The 21,051-nt window shown below is 41.7% G+C and overlaps 4 protein-coding genes across 9 annotated transcripts in view; 3 read left to right on the plus strand and 1 right to left on the minus strand.

Moving 5' to 3' along the window:
* Positions 1–115: 115 nt before the first annotated feature.
* rbp4l (retinol binding protein 4, like) lies at positions 116–4,209 on the plus strand. Of its 2 annotated transcripts, XM_076980573.1 has the most exons (7): positions 116–227; positions 2,243–2,371; positions 2,578–2,695; positions 2,835–2,971; positions 3,124–3,236; positions 3,365–3,577; positions 4,059–4,209. In XM_076980573.1, exons 3-7 carry the CDS (start codon positions 2,579–2,581, stop codon positions 4,067–4,069), a joined length of 591 nt encoding a protein of 196 aa, XP_076836688.1. In that variant the 5' UTR covers positions 116–227; positions 2,243–2,371; position 2,578; the 3' UTR covers positions 4,070–4,209. The 2 variants fall into 2 exon arrangements, with proteins under 2 accessions (XP_076836688.1, XP_076836687.1); XM_076980572.1 differs by lacking the exon at positions 116–227 and having other exon boundaries at positions 2,229–2,371; positions 3,365–4,099.
* A 2,882-nt stretch (positions 4,210–7,091) lies between these two features.
* On the plus strand, positions 7,092–12,859 carry slc26a1 (solute carrier family 26 member 1). The gene is made up of 4 exons (XM_076980533.1): positions 7,092–7,109; positions 8,498–8,674; positions 10,102–10,724; positions 10,810–12,859. Exons 3-4 carry the CDS (start codon positions 10,140–10,142, stop codon positions 12,319–12,321), a joined length of 2,097 nt encoding a protein of 698 aa, XP_076836648.1. The 5' UTR covers positions 7,092–7,109; positions 8,498–8,674; positions 10,102–10,139; the 3' UTR covers positions 12,322–12,859.
* A 1,060-nt stretch (positions 12,860–13,919) lies between these two features.
* Positions 13,920–19,590, plus strand: prc2 (protein regulator of cytokinesis 2). 2 transcript variants are annotated; one of them, XM_076980295.1, is made up of 14 exons: positions 13,920–14,096; positions 14,422–14,554; positions 14,648–14,770; positions 14,950–15,183; positions 15,305–15,475; positions 15,650–15,799; positions 15,907–16,057; positions 16,911–17,047; positions 17,141–17,236; positions 17,368–17,514; positions 17,603–17,704; positions 17,805–17,900; positions 18,186–18,284; positions 19,214–19,590. In XM_076980295.1, exons 1-14 carry the CDS (start codon positions 14,080–14,082, stop codon positions 19,277–19,279), a joined length of 1,722 nt encoding a protein of 573 aa, XP_076836410.1. In that variant the 5' UTR covers positions 13,920–14,079; the 3' UTR covers positions 19,280–19,590. The 2 variants fall into 2 exon arrangements, with proteins under 2 accessions (XP_076836410.1, XP_076836411.1); XM_076980296.1 differs by having other exon boundaries at positions 13,921–14,096; positions 18,189–18,284.
* Positions 19,516–21,051, minus strand: part of LOC143482042 (5-hydroxytryptamine receptor 4) — a 29,131-nt gene continuing 27,595 nt past the window's right edge. For 2 of the 4 annotated variants that reach the window (XM_076980297.1, XM_076980299.1), the window contains exons 8-9: positions 20,826–20,960; positions 19,516–20,720 (exon numbers count right to left, since the gene is read on the minus strand). In XM_076980297.1, coding sequence (XP_076836412.1) covers positions 20,659–20,720; positions 20,826–20,960 — 197 coding nt within the window. In that variant the 3' untranslated portion in view covers positions 19,516–20,658. Of the gene's footprint in view, positions 20,961–21,051 lie in introns of all 4 variants that reach the window. The other 2 variants (XM_076980300.1, XM_076980298.1) reach the window with 1 other exon arrangement.

Genomic DNA, 21,051 nt, shown 5'->3' on the forward strand with positions numbered 1-21,051 from the left:
ATAAGACTATTCCACAATTATGAATTATGAATGTGTGGATAATAAATACAAATATATAAATAATTTTTTTTTACATGTGAATTCAGGTAGTGAAAATAAATAGACCTGAAAAGCCATTACTGTGGGACTCAAACAAGCGGAATGTTTTAAATGGCCAGCAGGGGGCAGTAGAACACAGTTTGCAATGACCCTGAATATCCAGAAGATGCTGATTTAATGTGGCCAAGGTAACAGTATTTCAGTGCAAATGCCTTATTGTAGCATTGGCTGAGAGGTAAGATGTCATGGTAAGTTTAAAAGTAAACACTTGCCAAACGTTGAATTGTCAGGTTTTTCTTTTGTTTGTTTATTTTGGGCTATAACTGAGATATAAAAGCATGTACAATTGTCTCATCAAAGGGTGATTACAGGTCTTCAATTGAGATTATTAACAAATCGCACTAGTATTCATAGCAGCATTAAATAAACATAAACCTTTCCTTTGGATGAAAAGAGAGAATGTTTTAGAAAACAACATCATTTAAATTATAACAAAGCAGGTATTTAAAAGGTATTTAAGTATTTAAACAGACAACATACTCTTAGAAACAAACATATATCTTCTTCTGTAGAAGGCTTATATGAGCCTTCACTTTAGGGATCTATCCTTGTAATTCTCACAAGAACCAGCTTTGTCTGTGGCTGTATGACGTTGTAGTTTTTTAACCTCCAGGGTGTAGTTCCAGCCCTGAAGGATTATCAGCAGAGCTAGAGAGAACCAATGAACAGCCACCTTTCAGTCCACTGTAAGAGCATTTCTGCACATTCCTGTGGCACCTGATCACGGCTAGACCTAAGACTCCAGGTCCAGAGAAAAATGTGTCTAATATGTTTAACAACACCAGCAAGACAGATAAATCTTCATGGGAACAAATTTCAACAACAGCAAAACAGTTTGTTCAGTAAAACCATGATTAGCCCAATGTAAACAAACACTCAATGTATCCCTCTATAGAAAAGGCCTGTAGGTCCTTTATATAGTGGAGTTGAGGACCAGTGTGCTGTGTATCCTTCAGGGACAATGTGTTCCAGCAGTCCCAAGGCCCTCTGCTCTGGTTGTGCTTGGCAATGGTCAGGATGGGAGCAGAAGGTGGGGGCAAATCTGGTGGGGGCAGTTCTGGTGGGGGCAGGTCTGGTGGGGGCAGGTCTGGAGTAAGAAGCAGGACCATAAGAGAACACCCAGGTTAGGGACATAATTACACACTGACCCTGTGTATTTACGTTCCTGCCATAATTTAGTGCAGTTCCACAAGCATCATAGCCTTCTAAAAGAAAAATCACCGGGTGCATGCGTATTTCTTCACCCAGTCATTTTTGTTTACATGGGTGAACATGACAAATGTAAAGTCAGGAGAATAGGGCTTCAAAACAATCCTCATAGACAATATCACTATGAGGCGCATATGGATTATTCCATGAACCCAAGGTGGTTTTAATTTAGGGTGGTCCCCTAAAGGATCCTCTAAAGGATCCTCTAAAAGATCCCCTAAAGCCCCCATACTCAAATAGCGGCCCGCCTGCGAACTGTTTTGAAAAGTTTTTTTTTTTTTAGGAATCTTTCTTTTCAATCGCGCTATCCGCTCTTATTTTGAAATCGCGCACCGCGATATCAAGACGATGCCGGGGATTGCCTTTATGGCAACAACAAAGTAGCAGACGCCCAAAAACCAAATATTTATATAACGACTAATTCATGTCCCCCCCACTTTTGAAATCAAAATTGCGTCCATGAATAAACTGATTAAAGTTTGGGTAAACCTAGCTTTATAATTTAACATGTTCAGCTTGTCATTTAGCAATGACTTAACATATCAAAGACCAATAAGGTTTATTAAAGTTTATATTTTGTGGTAAACACTATTACATGTGAACTTGTGAGCTGGACTGTTCTCTCTGATGGTGTCTTCTGCTCGGTCTGTCATTGTTTTGTAACATGTTTTGTAACAAGAATATTCAGATCCAGATCAGTTCTTACAGTGTGTACATGATCAAGGTTATCTGTGATTGTCACTTAATTATTAAGTAATGCAATTATCTGTACTAAATAAAGCCTTGATTGTTTTTACAGCAAGTATGGGAGGGTTCAACCAAGAAACCAGATTATGCCAAGTAATACTCCCACATGATTAACCCCAGATTAAACCACGTAAGCACCTTATTTAGCTGCAAGACATGAATGTAATGAATAAACCCATCTGTGTAGTAGGTATAAAGAGGCCCCTGTCCCATGGAGACACCAGAGTCCAGTGGAAACCACAGTCAGAAGTCCTACATGACTGCTCTCTCGCTTTCTTCTTATTCCTCTACCTCCAACCAGCATCAAAACTAACAGGTAAGGTTTTTTTCTGGTCATTTTGAGCTGAACTTCAGAACCATTAGGCTCAGGATCCACACTACCTTACGTCTATGTTGGCTGACGGCTTTTTAGAGACAGAATCCTCCCATAAGTAGAGGGGTGTGGGCAGAGGAGTGAACTGGTGAAATAAGCAGCAGTGTTTGTGAATGCTCACTCCCCTCTGCTCTCTCTTGGCTGGACAGAATGGAGTACTATATGTTTGCCCTGCTTGTGGTGTTTCTCCCATACATTGAACACTGCTGGTCCTCTTCCTGTGTGGTGGACAGCTTCATGGTCAAGCAGGACTTCGACCCAAGAAAGGTGAGTCTGCATAACATCACCTGGGGACTATGTTGAAGGACACTGAAGCTAAACGCCACACGTCTGGGTGAAACTGTGTGATACCGACACTGGTGATTAGCAGAGGCAAACACGAATGAGAGCCTTTGACCTTTAACAGTATGCAGGGAAGTGGTACGGCCTGGAGAAAAGGGTTCCAGAAGGACTCTTCCTCGAGGATAATATTTCCGCTGAATACACCGTTGATGAAAACGGTGCAATGACGGCTCACACGAAGGGTCGTGTCACTCTGTTTGGGTGAGTTTAGGAAAAGCTGCCAAAAAATAAAACAGTATGAAAAATAATCGTTTTTTAAAAAGCTTGATACAGAGAACTCCTGCAGTGAAGTCTATATATAGATAATATAATCAAAAATTAATATAGTGCAAAATTGTTCTGTCCATATCTAGATTCTGGGTGGTGTGTGCGGACATGGCTGCCCAGTACAGAGTGCTTGATCCTGCTACCCCTGCCAAGATGTTCATGACGTACCAGGGCCTGGCCAGCTACCTGTCCAGTGGAGGTCAGTCCGCATTCACACTAACACACCTGTGTCGCAGCACACGGCTACTCCTCCGCCCAGACCAAGTTTCATCTCAGCGTCAGACCCCTCACATCCTTGCACTCAGCATCACGGCGTCCTCTTTACAGGTGACGACTACTGGATCATCGACACCGACTACGACAACTACGCCATCACCTACGCCTGCCGGGCGCTGAAGGCCGATGGCACCTGTGGGGACGGATACGCCATGGTGTTCTCCCGCCGGCCCGACGGCCTGCCCCCTGCCGTCCAGCGCATCGTGCGACAGAAGAAGGAGGAGTTGTGCTGGTCCAGTCAATTCCAGCCTGTGCTGCAGTCAGGTTGGACCTGCAGATCTCCTACGGGCTCTTACACACACCCTCACACACTCTCAGGATGCAGTGTGGATGCAGTGTGGATGCAGTGTGGATGTAGTGTGGATGCAGTGTGGATGTAGTGTGGATGTACTGTGACTGTAGTGAGAATGCAGTGTGGATGCAGTGTGGATGTAGTGTGGATGTACTGTGACTGTAGTGAGAATGCAGTGTGGATGTAGTGTGGCTGTAGTGAGAATGCAGTGTGGATGCAGTGTGGATATAGAGAGGATGCAGTGTGAATACAGTGCGGATGCTGTGCGAATGCAGTGTGGATGTAGAGAGGATGCATTGTGAACGCAGTGCGGATGCAGTGCAGATGTAGTGAGAATGCAGTGTGGATGCCGTGTGAATGCAGTGCAGATGCCGTGTGGATGTAGAGTGGATGCAGTGTGAATGTAGATGTACTGTTGATTGTAAATATGAATTTTCCCCAATTGGTTGACAGGAGCCTGCTGAGCCCTCTGTTTCATCTGTGGGCCGGCTGGTGTGGTGAGAGTCACGTGGAACACGGCAGCACACGGATGAAGGGGACGAAACGACAGACGTGTGCAACTCACCATTGCAAAGAAATATTGTGAATGTTGCAATAGTTTTTTTTTTTTTTACATAAAGCTATGTTATATGTATTTACATATTGGCTGAAACATTAGGCCACTGAACAGTTGTATGACTGAACATGGTTTAAAAACATTTTTAGAATAAATCACTATGGATGGAATACAACATATGGTGAAAATAAAAAAAAAACTGAATCAACTAAATATGTCTATGAAGAAAAAACACTATTAACACTGAGATTAAAGGAAGAGTCAGTTTAGCAGTTATTATTGCAAATCAAATAACATGGACACAGAGTGACTGACAGTGATAATACCTGGTGGTGGTGTCAGATCACAAGAAAAGTGACACATTAAACTACAGTGCAGAGTCAAATTCCCAGACACATACAGGTTGCCTCTACTGGAAAGTCTTTCCCAAAGCAATCTGGTTTAAGGGAAGCCAGGATTAATGATCTAATTATCATGACACCTTATACAAGCTTTAAGAGACTGTTAGTCTTGGCTGTTTTTGTAAGGAAATTTAAGACAAGTTTGACAGTTTTCTAACACAATTTTTAAATACTAATTTATGTGAATAGAATTTAAATAGTACAGCAGTTGCTATTTATATGTATTTTAAATCACTTACCATTTGATTGCATGCCTCATACAGAATATATAATCCATATTACTACCATAGGGAATTTTAGATTTTAAAATAATAACAGAAATATGAGAGTAATATTGTAACAAATCAGGTTGTCAACTGAATCTTCACTTGCTCCCTCTTGTGGTAGTGTCAGGTATTACTGGTAAGTAGAACGTCAAGACTGACAATGTTACAGAAATAGCAAGTGCTGATCATTTAGTAAACTTTAGCAATTATAAGTAGTATTAAGTGTTACTGTGACACTGTAGCTGTAATATAACAAGTGATAATTACACCTACACATATGTAGGTTGGAAGTGTGCTATTTGAAAATATTAATAGAAATGTAAAGATATATTATGGCTGTATTATGGTTAACAGTTCTCATGAACAATTTAGACACCACTCACTTTATTATAAAGACCATATAGTATTGTAACCATGGATGGATTTTAACTTCCCTAGCCGAGCTCGTAGTCCACAAGACTGACCAGACGTTCGTGTCTAGACACGAATAAGTAGAATAAGTGGGATCAGAGTTTTACTCCATTATAAACAGAAGTTTATATATAAAAACATATATTCCATTGCGGTTATATTCTAATGTTTCCAAATATTTACTACACAAAATCAAGTAAAAGTAAAAGTTAAAAGGTAAGTTACAAACATATTATTACGTACCCTTGTACATTTTAATTGGAAGATACATCAATCCTGGAGCTAGTGACCACGTATCACATCACTGAACACCAGTTTCCTCACTTTATGTAATAATAACTAACTGTCCTTCCAGGAAAACCATAACGAAATGAAACATTAACATGACAGCTCTTTTTGTCAGCAAATACATAATCTATGGTTTAAAAAAGATGACCAATTGTAGCTTGACAGTCAAGCTTCAGTCAAAATAACAATAAATATAATAACTACAATGATGGCTGTCTGCTTAACAGCACTGATCCAACATTTTGAACGGCATTCAACAAACTGCATTGAACTAAATAAAGTACATTTTGTTCCCAGCAGACAAAGTCAAGGGGCAAGTTGATTTTCGTAACCACTAATCATAATAAAAGATTTACCTGATGTCACTCATTCCAACATTCATATGTAAAAAGCTTGGTTGTGTCTTGTTAAGTTAATGTGTACATATGCTCGGCATTTAATGACATTAAAATGTTTGATAAGACATGTTACACCCACAGTACTGACAGCACTGCCTTTGACCATAAAGGCCATAACACTGAAAAGACACAATTGTCAATCTGTATAGTCGAGATTGACATATAGCCGAATTTTGGAAAAACTACGTAAGAAACAAGAAAGGATAACTAAGGAAATATTCCTGTATTCCAGTGAGGAGGCCACCCGCTCCTTCCTGTATTACAGTGAGGAGGTCACCTCCTCCTTCCTGTATTACAGTGAGGAGGCCACCTGCTCCTTCCTGTATTCCAGTGAGGAGGCCACCTCCTCCTTCCTGTATTACAGTGAGGAGGTCACCTGCTCCTTCCTGTATTACAGTGAGGAGGTCACCTGCTCCTTCCTGTATTCCAGTGAGGAGGCCACCTCCTCCTTCATGTATTCCAGTGAGGAGGCCACCTCCTCCTTCCTGTATTACAGTGAGGAGGCCGCCTCCTCCTTCCTGTATTACAGTGAAGAGGCCGCCTCCTCCTTCCTGTATTACAGTGAAGAGGTCGCCTCCTCCTTCCTGTATTGCAGTGAGGAGGCCACCTGCTCCTTCCTGTGATGAGGGTGAGTTGCTCGTTCTGTTTCAGTTTTTTGTCCTGATAGGCCAATGTGTTTGGTGAGTGCTTAAGTTGCTCGATTAAAATAATCAATTGCCATGTCCTCTACTGGACTGGAGATGTGCTATACACAAATGATTTGTTCTTATTATGTATGGCAAGAACCACAAAGGAACCTAGTGCCTCACAGCTGAGAAATCTCCATCTTAAAAGCCTCTGAGCTCAGTTTCTTTTCATTCATCTGTATGAAACAGAGCACTCGCGAAACGTCTCATGAAACACGTTCATCTTCGGCTGAGATCCATTAATCTTCAGACATCACCAGCCATGGCAATGGGAGGCACTGTTTCCATGGTAACAAGACTGAAAGCCCACATCCTCCCCTCCCTCCTCTTTCTCCCTTGCTCTGTCAGCCTCGGATTGGCTGTCGATGTAGAGAGCTCAGCAAGGAGCGACTTTTTTTTCCCATCATCCCTTGCCCCATTGAAGCCGAGCTACCTAAGGAAATGCGGTGTGGAAGGCATGGCTACAGACCGTGAGCTGCACCTGCTCCTGTGATGAGGGTGAGTTGCTCTTTCTGAGTCCTGATATTTTATCACCTTTAAGAAGGCGTTGTGAAACAGGGTCTTCCAATATTTGGAGATATTGGAAGGGTTTAACATCAGATCAGATATTTAAGATATTTATGATCAGATAAATATTAGGACTGAACCATATTTACGTGACTATTTATAATTTGTTAACATTATGTTAAGTGTTCCACAAGAATGTGGTCTGTGTTATTTAGAGCATCATGCAAGTTCCCACGTGTTATCCAAACCATGTGTCCCTTACTGAGGATGAATTATCTAAACACATGGCTTGCAAAGGTCGGGTTCATAATTTGCATGAGAACCATGTTTAGTCATCTTATCACAACTCCTTAATTCACTAGCTCTGTCTCAAATTGATTCAATCAGTAACATAAAACAATGGAGAGACAGTTAGTGTGCACACACACACACACACACACACACACACACACACACACACACACACACACACACACACACACACACACACACTGCCACCACTTTTACCAACAGCAACAACAATAACAGCAACACCAACCGTAATAATTATATTCCAGATTGATCATGTACTTTGAGTACAAACGTATTCAAATTATAAACACAATGTACCACTTGTATCAATGAAAGTTTGGCCCTATCACAGAGAGTTCACACCTCTAATGTGCTAATACAGGTGTAAAACCTGATTCCTACTCTCACATGTTCACACCAGTTATCACACAACATAAAATCAAATCACAGAACACAGACCGTTTCAAGTCATTTTGGTCTATTTTTCAGGAAACTGGTTTAAAATGATGTGAAGTGGATAACAGTATATTAAGGATGGCTGTTCTATCATTAAGACACTTCATTTTGGCATAATCAAGATTTTGATTAATTTTAAAGGAATAAGATCCTTTTATATCTGATAAAGCTGAAGCACAGGAAAGAAGTGTGAAAACAGTCCCAGAAGCACAGCTGTATGTCCCATGTGAAGACAGGTGATTCTTGAGTTTGAGTTTGGACATGGCCAAGACACACAGAGCATATGTTAATAAGAAGTACTGAACCCTAAATACCTGGTTGGAGCGTCTAAACAGCAGGCTAAGAGGAAGAGTCTGCTTGTGAGCATGACGGCAACATGTGGTGACTCTTTGAGGTAACCGCCGTAATGATCAGAGCTTAAACACATCACCTATGTTTGAGCTCAGTCAGCAGAAATGGGACATTGTGCAGCCTTTGCCCTGGTCCTGGTCCTGCTGTTATTGCTCAACCAGGGCTTGACAGTCCCACTATATTTAACCCAGTATAGAGTAAACAGCCCAACCTCTTTTGCTGTAAGCCTATTAAAACAGTCAATAGCTAACGAGGGGTTGTTTCTTATGTTGTGCCAACAGACTCCAGTCCCAGCACTTCATACCTTGCCCAGACAGGGATAGTCAAGTCCGATCCAAGGAACATCGTTCTGTCAGAGAGGGTCCATGAAGGGGAGGGTGCCCAGCGCGTATGTCTTCTTCTACAAACTGTGAACTTTACGTCGACTCCAGTTTGAGGCGTCTCCTTGTATCATTCGGGTGAGAATCTTTGCATTTGTTAATTTCATTCTTTTGATTGTTTGTTTCTCAGCATATACAATATAAAACACTTCATGAGGATAAAGAAGTTCGGAACAAGATTAACGTGTCTTTTGAAATAGTTCTACAGACCTATAGTTCTACAGTATAATTACAAGTAAGATGTACAGTGGCTTAATCTAGGTAGGCCAGGTAAATGTTAGTGTCAGAGGCAAATTCTAGCCCTGTAGATTATATAGATGGATCAGTTAGGTGATGTTTTGGGTGTTATCTAAATAACACAACAAGTAATGTTCCTGAGGGTCTGAATTAGAGGCGTAGCCCACAAGGACTGTCGCTGACATTCTTGCATTGTTTGAGTCCCCTTTAGTTTGAGTCACATTAGATATAGTCATAACTGTCCTAAATGTCAGTGTGGATGTCCTGAGCAATACAGGTGACAAAGAATTTGTAAGAGTAAATACCACTCAGTATTGATTCTTTTAGAGGAAGAACACAATCAATGTATCAATCACAGTCAAAATCACATGAGCATCTATTTGTTTACTATAATGACATCATGAGGTGAATGACATGGTGCAAAATCACAAACTGTTTGTTCCTATACATTTGAAAGTGTTTTTGTTAGGAAGTAACTATGCCTATTTAGGAATTGAATGGTGACAACTCAAATGTCATTCTTACCTGTATAATATAGACATGTTAAGGTGTTATGAGTCAAAGTGCAATTCAACTTCCTTCACTTGTGAGCTCGCTGAAGAGTACTGTGGAACTAATCAATAATTAATTAATGCTGTGATGGAATACTGTTTATAATGACCTACTTATACAATGTCATAACCATGATCACTAATAAGCTTAATACCTGATAACTTGATACATTGTCAAACAAAACCTATAGCCAAAATAGATTTTTAAAATCTTTAAACTATGGTCACATAACATATGCTTGCAGAGATTTTGCAACACCAATGTGTATTTCACAACTGTCACTTTTATGAGTGTGAAATGCGCAAACACAGTTTCCTTCTCATTGTTAAGCATAAATACTTTCCTGTTTATTGCTTTATGGGAATTATGAACTGAATGATAATACAAAATGCTACACCAACAGGCAGGAATACCAGGATTATTATATAATTATTATAATTATAGGTGCCTACAATGCTACATGACACACGTTAGCATTTATATTCTTTGGAGAGAATTGCAGAGCTGATAATAAGCTTCAGATGTATCATTGTGCACCTTTTAGGTGTTCTACATTTAGAACCAAATTACTTATTTAAACATTATTTAAACAAATAGCAAGAGCATTCGTTAACATTTGACAACAGCTGTTTAATGAGTGGCTTGTTTTAGGAATTCCTCTTGACAGTGATCAAAGATTACAATGATAAGTATTTCCTGCGTTTAATCTTTTTCAGGAGACGGGATAAGACACTCAGCACTATCTTTAGAAGATATGGAGGATCCAAAACTTCTACCCACAGGCCCCTTGGAGCGCAAGGTTCGGCAAAGAAAAGGAACGGTAGAGGCCATCAAAGCCAAGTTGCGTCAAAAACTGTCCTGCTCGGTGCCCAAGGTCAAGAGAACGCTAACGGACTTCTTCCCTGTGCTGCTCTGGCTGCCAAAGTACAGGCTGAAGGAATATGTATGGGGCGACTTGATGTCAGGCTTAATAGTGGGAATCATTCTGGTGCCCCAAGCCATTGCTTACTGCTTACTGGCGGGCTTAGAACCGATTTATGGTTTGTACACATCGTTTTTTGGGAACATCATCTACTTCATCTTGGGGACATCCAGGCATGTATCTGTGGGCATCTTCAGCCTGATGAGCTTGATGGTAGGACAGGTTGTGGACCGAGAGGTCTATTTGGCTGGGTTTGATTTGAGTGAGGAGAGCAGGCAAAGTGTTGCACTGAATAGCACTGAAAATTACAACACAAGTGCAGAAATTTACATGAAAGCCTTCGATATGGAGTGTGGAAAAGAATGCTATGCTATCAGCATCGCAACAGCGTTAACATTCCTCGCTGGAACTTACCAGGTAATCTGTTTTCTTTTCAAATCAGGCAAGTGAAGAGTTATAAATGTTACTGACCAGCCTTGATGTGCTGTGCTCTGTGTTGTAGGTTCTGATGTCTGTGTTCAGACTGGGCTTTGTTTCAGTTTATCTTTCCGCTCCAATGCTGGATGGCTTCGCCACTGGTGCCTCTTGCACCATACTGACTGTGCAGGCTAAGTATCTTCTGGGCCTCAAAATCCCTCGCCACCAGGGCTATGGAACAGTTGTGGTCACCTGGATCAACATCTTCAAGAACATACATAAGACCAATTTCTGCGATATGATCACCAGTTTCATCTGTATCGCTGTGCTAATCGCTGGGAAGGAACTCCAGGATCGTTACAAGAATCGCCTGAAGATACCACTGCCGACGGAGCTGTTAGTAGTCGCCGTGGCCACCACGGTGTCCCACTTTGCCGATCTTAGTGGACAATACAGCTCGAGCATCTCAGGGGCCATTCCAACCGGTTTCATTCCGCCTAAGGTCCCAAATTTTGAACTGATGCCGAGGTTGGCGATGGACGCCATCCCGTTGGCTGTGATCAGTTTCGCGTTTACCGTTTCCTTGTCGGAGATGTTTGCTAAAAAGAACGGCTACACGGTCAGGCCAAACCAGGAGATGTTGGCGATCGGCTTGTGCAATGTCATCCCCTCCTTCTTCCACTCCTTCACCACAAGTGCTGCTCTCGCAAAAACAATGGTGAAAGACTCCACGGGGTGCCAGACGCAGGTGTCCAGCGTGGTCAGTGCCTTGGTAGTGCTTTTAGTGCTTTTATTTTTAGCTCCATTTTTCTACTCGCTACAGAAGTGCGTCCTGGCGTGCATCATTATAGTCAGTCTGAGAGGGGCCCTGCGTAAATTTAGAGACGTCCCCGCGCTGTGGCGTCTCAGCAAGACTGATGCAGTTGTCTGGATCGTGACCATGTGTTCGTCTGCATTCGTTAGTGTGGAGATTGGGCTAGTGGTTGGGGTTGTGTTTTCAATGATATGTGTTGTGGCACAAACCCAAAACCCTAAGGTTTCACTCCTGGGCCAAATCGGGAACACCGATCATTATGAAGACATGGACAACTACAGTCACCTGGTGGGCATCCCCAAAGTAAAAATCTTTCGCTTTCAAGCGCCTCTTTACTATGCCAACAAGGACTATTTCTTAAAGTCATTATACAAAGCAGTTGAGCTTGAGCCATTCTTTGAAAAAGCCCGAAAGAGAAAACTAGAGAAAAGAGCAAAGGACTTGGCTGCAAGTAGGCCTGACAAAGAAAATGGCGACGTTAGTGTAGATTTAATAGTCAGTGAGTTGGAATTTCATACCATAATCTTGGACTGTTCCTCCATTCCTTTCATTGACACCACAGGAATAAACACTTTTAAGGGACTATTGAAAGAATACAGAGAGATTGGTGTTGATGTGGTCCTGGCGTGCTGCAACACAACAGTGATAGATTCTTTAAGGCGAAGTTCTTTCTTTGGGCCTGATGATAAAGACATGCATACACTGTTCTTCCACACTGTTCACGATGCAGTTTTATTTACCACACTGTCCACTGCAGCATCAGACAGCACTACACCCGTTTAAATGCTCTGTAATTGGGTTTATTTGCTGGGCAACACTAAATATGTCACTGTTGTTAAATTCACATAAAGGAAACTCCACTTACTTCTGGTGAATTGTGTTACTGACCAATACTGCTCTTTAATATTTCCAGAAACTAAACATTTTCTACATACTAAAATTATAAATAAATATAAATTTGTTCTAAAAAACTTTTTGCTATTTTTTTACAGAGGCAATGTGATATTTCACTCATGACAAAATTCCACTAAATAAAGCTATTTTTATATTAATAAGAGACATACTTTTCCTTTTGTGTATGTTTTTATGTCCATTAAATGGCATACAACCTTTAATAGAGATTATGTGAATAACTCAGTTTAGAATGAATTTTACATTCTGCCAAGTCATCAAAAAGGATAGGTCTTCAACACATGATATCTCTTCATTTGTTCCTGTTAACTTTTCATTATTTTTTAATCATGTCAGAATCATTTTTTATTTTTTTGTGTGTACATTAAAATATTCTTTGTACCTATTTTGTATTGCTAATAAACACAGAACATTGCACAAGTAAGTGTAAGTGTATATGATAATTTGGGCTCTGAAAAAGCCTTGTTAGGTAATACAGGTTCATGCATACTGCAGATTTTACTACCAGTAAGGATTATTTTGGCAATTTTTTCCAAGTTACCTAGGTGACATTGGCAGACAGGACAAAAGGTTCATTTTAAACTTTTTTTCCAAACAATATGTAACAGATACTGTGAGTGTGCATCCCAGATAGCTCATTTTAATTTAGAATGAATGTTAAGGAAACAGAGAAAGGTAGATCTAGAGGAATGCCTGCCCAGTTAATGTCTTTTTGTCCATAGAGTAAACAATCAATCATTCTCCCCCTTTTCTAGTTAGAACTAAAATGGATCATGTGAGCATTAAATATATTTGAGTCTTTGGAAATCATCACTCTGAAAAGTTTTCTTGAAGCAGCCTGTAGTGCATCTGAGATGATGAATATCTCCTGTAGAGCTCATGGGAAACTGAACCTGGGATGTGGTTTTGGCTTTCTTCAGTTGGGGTGCTCAAACCATACTGGATGACAATATAGTTCTTCAGAACTGCTGGAAATTGTGCAAGCCAAGCAGAGCAACAGACTTTTAATATTTTCCAGGTACCTAGAGATAGTTGGTACCTGTAGTTGTGATGGACAGTAGCCTATTCACACAGAAGTAATAGGGCTGAAGTAAACCACTAACCATAACATTCACAGTGCATGGGGTTAATCACCTCTTGTAAACAACGCTGTGAACAGAAAGTGATACTTTGGCAGTTCTCAGTTTGCCATTTTAACAAATGAAGTAATGTGATGGGCAACCAAATATATGTACAAGGGAGCAATTATCAGCTATGACTGCTTAGCACCTCATTAACCATTGAGTAACCATTAACAATCAACTAACCCAGTTTGGCGCCACGGTACCTTGCATCAACGAAAATGTCCTTTCTTTTTGTATTTTCTTAAAAACAATACAATACGTTTCAACGCGAGAACCACATGAGTTTCAATACGCGTTTCCCCCCAGTAGGGGGCAGTGGTATGACTCGCTGTGTTCAGCCGTCCAGGACAGAGGCGAGAGGACACCCGAAGAAGTGCAGCAGCGCGGTTCAAATTTGAGCGGCCGTGTGTGTGTCGTTTGGCTCGGACTAGAGACCCTGTGTTTTCTTCCTGGACTGATTTAACACCGCCGTGGGGCGCAGGGGGGAAACAACTTATATAAAACAATGGGCAGCCGAAGAAGGTAATAAAAACCCCCCTAAACTACCCGTTTTTTAACTACACAATGATTTAAAATAATAAATAATCGGTAGCTTATAGAAATGCAGCTGAATAAAATGGATCCCTGCTTCAACATCAACATGGAACAACAATCGTTTGTTTTGGTTATTTAGAAACTGCGAGTTTTAGATTGTAATGTGAATATATTTAGGTTGAAATGTGAATATATGTAGGTTGTAGTGTGAATATATTTATTTTCTAGTTAGATACGCGAGCGCTGTTGGTTTTGGCGGCCATTTTAAGACCGTGTTTGTTTACCGTGTTTGTTCTCACACTCCGCCGTGCAGCGCAGTCCTGGCGTCGTCGCTGGTCACCGGGATCAACCACGCCATGGCGAGACTCGTGGACATATGGGACAGTATAGGGATCATGGAGGAGCAGAGGGTGGAGCGCATGCAGACGGTGAAGAAGTACATAGAGGTGAGTGGGTTACAGTGTCTGTTATAATCCTTTTACACATCACACATGCGTTCGTCCGTTTCACTTCGTATTTCTTCCTCATCTTCGACCAAGGACCTTTTGAGGGACATGATCACTGAGGAGGAGTCCCTCAGACATCGCATTAAGACCAGCATCATCACTACCCGGAAGCAGCTGGAGACCCTGTGTCTTGAGTTGTCAGTGGAACCGTATAATGTACGTTTTGTGCTTTCAAACCATAAACTCGGTTTAGTTCAGTTCAATTTTACTTGTGTGGATCTTTCTACATTGCCACAAAGTAGCTTTGCAGATATTTATACAGAACCTTCATATCCCGATATCATACATATTTACATGATTTGTGTTTAACCTTTATATGTGCGTAACTTTTGCAGGTAGAAGATGACATGACAGTTCTGCAGTTGGAGAAGAACCTACGATGTCACTTAGAAACCCTCCTGAAGGAAAAGGCAGAACGCATGCAGGAGCTGAGTGACCTGAGGCAGGAAGATGAAGAACTGTGCGTCACCCTGTGCGCTACACCTTACTACATCCCCAGCGGCAGCGTCCCCACCCGCACACAGCTTCAGGAGCTCCACCAGCACATAAACAAACTCCGCGAAGAGAAGGTGAGGTGCACCTTCGGGAGTGACTCCTTTTGCACATTGGGTTTCTGGCTAAGCCTTTTGGGCTCTGAGCATGAGTGAGCCTCGCAGGCTGTTAATCAGTGTGGCCCCATTTGTGACCCAGGAGAGCAGGGTGAAGGTGTTCTCTGGTCTAAGGGAGGACATCAGGAGCCTGATGGACCAGATGGGCCATGAACCCGAGACCAGCCTGGAGAGAGAGTCCGTCTGCCCCGACACGGACATCTTCCTGCTTACACATGAAAATATCCAGGCACTCAAGCTATTGCTTAGTCAGGTGTGTTGAGCTCTAAAAAGTTTCTTTTTAATTCCATGTTGTGACTCCTGTCTGTTGCTAATGTCACAAGCTATCTCCAGAGAGGGAGAAATATACATATATGTATGTTTAGGCATTGTATATTGTTGAAGCAAATATTTTAATTAGTTAAAGCATACAATTTTTTCTGTATAGCTGGAATTGAAGAAGGAATCTCTTGTGTCGGCTCGGGACAAACTCAAGGATCGAGCTATAAGCTTGTGGAATCGTCTGGGTTGTCCAGAAGTGGAAGCCAAGGAATTTAAACAGGAAGCACTGAGCACTCTCTCTGATGATATCAGTAGGGTATGAGCTTTGCAGTGGCTTCTCTGCAGTCTTTCCTTATGGTACAAAAACCTGTTAAACACATTTATTTCTTATTTTGCTTTTGGATAAACCATATATGTTTACAGTGGCGAGGCGTAGTGGATCATCTGGAGGTACTCCAGAGGGCTAAACTGGAAGAGGTGATCGATAAAGTACGACAAGAGCTTGTATGCTTGTGGGACAAATGCATGTTTGGACCCGAGCAAAAAGAACCCTTCAACGCCTACTTCTGTGATGGTAAGCTTTGTTACTAATGCACGCCTGTTGTCCCGCATAACTTGGAAAACTGAAACTGGTGTAGATATAGTAGGGATGCACCGAAATAAAAATTCTTAGCCGAAACCGAAAATGAGGAAACCCAAGGCCGAAAACCGAAACACCGAAATTGCCTACATTATGCCAATTATTAGTAACATTGGATTTATGGCTAACCTCACTAAAATCAAGGCATTGCTATTCAAAGTATAAATCAACTACAAAATTTGATTTGAAAATATTTATTTAGCACTGACATTACAGTAGGCTAATGCATATTATAAAATAAAATTAGTGGTGGGCCGTTAACGGCGATAACACTGACAACGGCCGACCACTAATTAAATTTAACTCGCTTGCAGACCGTTTTTATCTGAGAGGATAAATATATGTATTTTATACTAGTTAAATTTAATTATAACTGACTGGCCTGAAAGATAAATATAAATTCTCTCATAAAAAACGTGACGTGAGTTGCAACAACATTAAACAGCTCAGGTAAACATGCTTCTGAGAAATGTCGTCTGCTCGGCAAAACATAACGGGGCTCAATGTGCTCTAGCCTACGGCTGATCGTCTAAGGCAACGAGTTCCATAATTTTTGGTGTAATGTCTTTTGCCTCGGCGCCATCACTGGAAAACTTTTTTGCTAGCTTTATCCAAATAAGCGCGTGCAGGTGGCAATTTTTGCTTGCATCATCACAGCACATTGTTTCGGCCGAAAATTTTCGGTGGCCGAATTTTCGGTGCATCCCTAAGATATAGTATGGGTGTAGATATCATGGTATGGGTTCTCGAATGTGCCTTCTGCCCCACTGTTCTACTGTTAATGCAGATAATTACACTGAGGAGTTGCTCAACGTGCATGACCGTGAGCTGCTGAAGGTGAAGGAGTTTTACGATGTGGCACGGCCATTGCTGGAGAGCATTGAGAAATGGGAGAAGAACTGGGCTCTCTTCCAGGACTTTGAGGTGCTCACATAATAAATACCATATCGTGGCTGCATAATACAGCAGCAGCAGGTGGGATGGGGAGCTGAAGCGTTGCGTTTCTGTTTCGTGTAGAGAAGGGCTGCAGATCCAGGCCGCTTTTCTAACAGAGGAGGCGCGTTGCTGAAGGAGAGCAAGGACAGGGCCAAAGTGCAGAAGATGCTCCCCAAGGTACTGAACATCTCAAATATTCATACATATCATACAAACCCAAAACGCCTGGTGCGATTTGTCGCGCTACCCTGCCATAGCAGTGTTTTGATGTTTTCTTTGTGTGGGCACACACACACACACACACACAGCTAGAGGAAGAGCTGAAGGCCCGGGTGGAGATGTGGGAGAAGGAGCACGGCTCCACCTTCCTAATGAAAGGGCAGAAGGTGATGGAGTTCATTTCCGGGCAATGGGAAGAGTACCGCTTCCAGAAAGACAAGGAGAAGAATGAGCGGGTGAGTTTGTGGCGCCGCTACCCTGCACGTAACGCTGCTACACAGGGGACCGTTCATAACCGTACAGGTCCCGTGCGCTGAATTACAGATGTCCAAGAAAGCAGACGGCTCCCTGTTTAAGACTCCTACGAAGAGGCCCCATGGATCAGGGAGTAGTGTCGTGACCCCCACCCCCAACAAGATAAAGAAGGTAGCGGAGGCGAACGGCGGTTTGTTTTCGAGTAAGCCCCCCGCCCCGCCCGACGTAATTACTGACCCGGCCCTTGTCCGATTCCTCCGTTTCCTGTTAGACTCCTAATCAGGCCTCTGTGCGCACCACAGCGATGACCAGCAGTGTGTCCACCACCTTCCTGTGTGTGCCCGGCAAGCCTCCTCTCTCAGCCAAGGTCAGACCACCAGCAACACTTCTGTGATCCGCCGTTCTGTGAAGAACTAAAAACACAGTTTAGTTATGGTGGTGGGTTCCTATTGGGTGAGCACTAGGGGGCGCCATTACCTAAGAAGTGTCTTAATGAATATGAACCGTTGTGAACTTGGTTAATAGTCATCAGCTGTTCCTCGTCACAGTTGCATGTCATTAGATAGTATGGGTGTCCGTAGGCAAGACTGCACATTACTAGTACTTCATTAATTATTAACAGTAATTGTATTATTGTTCATCTTTGGTCCAGCAGAGGGTCAAGACTCTTGAGACTAGCTCTGTGCCCCGGACAGTACTGCAGGAGTTCAACGGTGATAAGAAACCCACCTTTACCTACTCAGACTTTACAGTGAGTACAGTTCTGAAGTACCTTCAGAAAAGCAGTAAATGACACTATAATCGATGAAATTACGTTTCCTAAACACAAGAGTTCTGCTACTGCTTCATGTCTAACTTGAACAAAGGTTCTAATTTGCAGCTCGTTTTGGCTCAGTATCTTTACACACTGGATTATGAACTAAATTGCAATTAAACTTGCGTTAAAGTGTAACACTTTTGAGTATTTATACTTCTACTCAGTGGGCTACATATCCATTGCAGTCCTCTTCATAAATTGTCTGTTCCATTCGGAGGACCTCCCAAGTATCTGATCAACTGGTCGCTCAGCATCAGGACCAAAAACTGAGACGATTGCTTTTGATTCGTCCTGAAACCAGTCCATAATCAAAGAGAATAAACGACTCGGAGAACAAACCTCAGCTGTGGCCTCAGAATTTATCTCAAGATGCGAACTGTAGGTCAAAAATAAAATCGGTAACCTTTTTACACATAAAAAACAGTTGTGAAAGTATTTTTCTTATAAGAAAAAGTTAGAACCATCCTTACGCTGCATGGTGCTAAGGAACTGACCCATGTTTTTGGTTTTTCACATGAGCTACTGTAAGGCATTGTTTATAGGATTACCAAAAATCACAATAGACTCATTCAGACTACCTGAACCCTGCACAGCATGCATCTTGTTTAGTGGAATTGTGCCTGGAGATCAAAGGCCTTTGAAACCAGCAGCAAGTGAATATGGTGACAGTGAGGAACCGTAGCCGAGGGGTTGACTGTGGACCCACAAACTTCAGTCAACCGGCTTAAATCTGCTATTCTGTGCTTGAACCGGTCTGTCTCATTTCAGATCTGAATCTGAACAAAAAATGTGAGTTTCCAGTTGCGAATAAACTCTACTGAAAATGTTCTAACATGTGGAATGCCTTTGATTTCCGTCCACAGAATGAACTCTCCCGGAAGACCAGTCAAGATTCAGTTCTGAATTCCACTGTTAAAGATGTGCTGTGATTCACCTTCATTCAGGAACATTACACTCCGATATTAGGTCATACATAGGTCACATCGTGTGCAGGTACAGATTGTGACAGCTGAATTTGTTTATATTGTTATACCGTAATGCTTTAATGAGCATGATACTTATGAATGTGTTTTTGCTACATATACAATTTTGACTTTATTTTTGTACATGAGTTAAGTTGTACTTTTCAGAGCAATGCATACATTCCATATACATTTCAAATATGTGTGTGCTGAGCACTTCTGATGCTGTATTTCTCTCTAATGGCAAATAAATATGCAGTTTTAACATATGAGCATGAGTCCCCTTGAAATAAGCCTGTCCTATTTGCAGTGTGGAGAACTTTGAGCTAATGGTCTCTTCTGCTTTGTCTGGTGGCCACACAACTACGTGGTGTGGACACTTAGGCACCAGTGTTATGAGAATTGTTTTGTGCACTTGTAGATGCCGGAGTCATATTTTGCTTGCAGTAAGTTTTTCCTGTGTGAGGAAAGAAATTCGTACATTTTGCAAATTGAATGTGACTTAGATTGTTCACAACTTTTATAACTTTTCCTCTTTTAAATTGAATACCATGTTTCATCTGTAGTTGGCTCACAAAAGCACAGAGGGTGTAATGGTTTGGACACTTGAAGGCAATTCATAACATTATGCTAATTCTTTGAATAGCCGTCAAGCTCTGTTGAATGCATGAGAAGAATGGAATATTAATCGAACAAGTGTTTTGCATAATGAATGAAATGCCACTGTAATATAATTTGAGCACTGAAAAGACATGATGTATATATTTTTAATAAAGCTTCTACATTTGTCCCACAGAGAACATTAAACAGCATTTCAACACAAGACCAAAGAAAATTAGGAAGATGCAATAAACAGTCACATAGTGACCAAAATTTGCTCCTTATTTGTGAAGCCAAAACTATACATTGAAAAATAAATAAAGCAGTGAAGTATTCTAACGGGACTTCTAACTCAGACTAATTTTTGTCTGCAAGTCAATGTTTTAGTAAACCAATCTGAACATTTTTCAACAGCTTTAAGCAACGTTTTCATTACTTGCATGTCTTACCAGTCTGTCGTTTCCACTACGAGCCACGCGGCTTGCTCGGACATTCAAAGGGGAGGTAAGGGACAGGTGAGGAATTCACTTGTCATCGTTTGCCAGTTTATAGTCTGTGCTATTTGGGAGGAACAGGTCATTTACATAAATGAGTGGAGCGCTGAGAGCACCATGTGTCCTGTCAGGACTGCGTCAGGTCAGGGGGGGCGGGGCTTCTTTCTGTGGAACATCCACTGCTTTGTCTTGTAGAACTTAATTTTGTTCCTCTGTTATTCAGTGACTCACCTAGGGAAGTCTAGGGACTAATTACTTGGCGCATTTTATTGTGTTCAACTGATCCCTCTGCATCTCTATGACCTGGACCGGGTCTGTGAAAAACATGTCCACACGGTTCATTTTAGCACTTAATGACCATTAAAGCAATCCTCAGCGTCTTGAGTGTGGCGTGCACCCGCCATCTGATGCTTACTCACTGTAACAGCTTGTTGCCATCTGCAGGTATGTCTTCTCTTTGCTATAAAACGCCAGAGGAGTCTTGCGATTCCTGTTCACTAGAAAGGATTCGTTTGCCATTGTCACTGTAGCTTTGGTCTGGAAGAAGTGACAATCTGTGGAGAAATAACATCACCATTAGTACCAGTGATAGACGCACAAAGGTCAGTGTGCTCTCCAAATGACACGGGAAGAGGGAAATCATAA

This window comes from Brachyhypopomus gauderio, chromosome 18, assembly GCF_052324685.1.
Source record: "Brachyhypopomus gauderio isolate BG-103 chromosome 18, BGAUD_0.2, whole genome shotgun sequence".
Lineage (NCBI taxonomy): Eukaryota > Metazoa > Chordata > Actinopteri > Gymnotiformes > Hypopomidae > Brachyhypopomus > Brachyhypopomus gauderio.

Coding starts and splice junctions, on each gene's coding strand:
- slc26a1 (XM_076980533.1), top strand. CDS start 10,140: ATGGAGGATCCAAAACTTCTACCCACAGGCCCCTTGGAGCGCAAGGTT. Junction 10,725..10,809: donor TCCTCGCTGGAACTTACCAG/GTAATCTGTTTT, acceptor TCTGTGTTGTAG/GTTCTGATGTCTGTGTTCAG.
- prc2 (XM_076980295.1), top strand. Junction 14,555..14,647: donor CGGTGAAGAAGTACATAGAG/GTGAGTGGGTTA, acceptor TCTTCGACCAAG/GACCTTTTGAGGGACATGAT. Junction 17,901..18,185: donor AGCCTCCTCTCTCAGCCAAG/GTCAGACCACCA, acceptor TCTTTGGTCCAG/CAGAGGGTCAAGACTCTTGA.
- rbp4l (XM_076980572.1), top strand. CDS start 2,579: ATGGAGTACTATATGTTTGCCCTGCTTGTGGTGTTTCTCCCATACATT. Junction 2,696..2,834: donor AGGACTTCGACCCAAGAAAG/GTGAGTCTGCAT, acceptor GACCTTTAACAG/TATGCAGGGAAGTGGTACGG. Junction 3,237..3,364: donor CAGCTACCTGTCCAGTGGAG/GTCAGTCCGCAT, acceptor TCCTCTTTACAG/GTGACGACTACTGGATCATC.